The sequence below is a fragment of the Capsella rubella genome, unplaced genomic scaffold (assembly GCF_000375325.1).
Source record: "Capsella rubella cultivar Monte Gargano unplaced genomic scaffold, Caprub1_0 scaffold_117, whole genome shotgun sequence".
NCBI classification, from domain to species: Eukaryota; Viridiplantae; Streptophyta; class Magnoliopsida; order Brassicales; family Brassicaceae; genus Capsella; species Capsella rubella.
In genome coordinates this window covers 7,123-7,521 of record NW_006238811.1, presented here as the reverse complement: position 1 = coordinate 7,521, position 399 = coordinate 7,123, and the positions used below count along the sequence as shown (strand labels likewise).

The 399-nt window shown below is 42.9% G+C and overlaps 1 protein-coding gene across 1 annotated transcript in view; it reads left to right on the top strand.

The window, feature by feature from the left end:
• LOC111831099 (ribonuclease TUDOR 1-like) overlaps window positions 1–399 on the top strand; it is a 6,072-nt gene that overhangs the window by 739 nt on the left and 4,934 nt on the right. Inside the window, exons 4-5 of the mRNA XM_023784645.1 lie at window positions 14–222; window positions 317–391. Of these exons, the coding sequence (XP_023640413.1) occupies window positions 14–222; window positions 317–391 (284 nt within the window). The remainder of the gene's footprint in view (window positions 1–13; window positions 223–316; window positions 392–399) is intronic.

Below are 399 nucleotides of genomic sequence, written 5' to 3'. Positions count from 1 at the left end.
ACATCTGCTACAGCAATTGCTGACGGTCAGCCGGCTGGAGTGAATGTTGCTGAGCTCGTTCTTTCCCGTGGTTTTGGAAATGTGGTTAGACATAGAGATTTCGAAGAGCGATCAAATCATTATGATGCTCTTCTGGCTGCTGAAGCCCGTGCTTTGTCTGGAAAGAAAGGAATCCATTCTACAAAAGAATCTCCAGCCGTACACATCACAGACCTCACTGTGGTAAGAATATATATCTGTACACATTTTTGAATAAACTCATTTTCCTTGGTTGCGTTTTTCAGTAATCTAATTGGTAAGCATATATTTGTCTCAGGCGGCAGCTAAGAAAGCTAAAGATTTCCTGCCATCCCTCCAAAGAATCAGGAGAATACCTGCAGTCGTGGAATATGTCCTCAG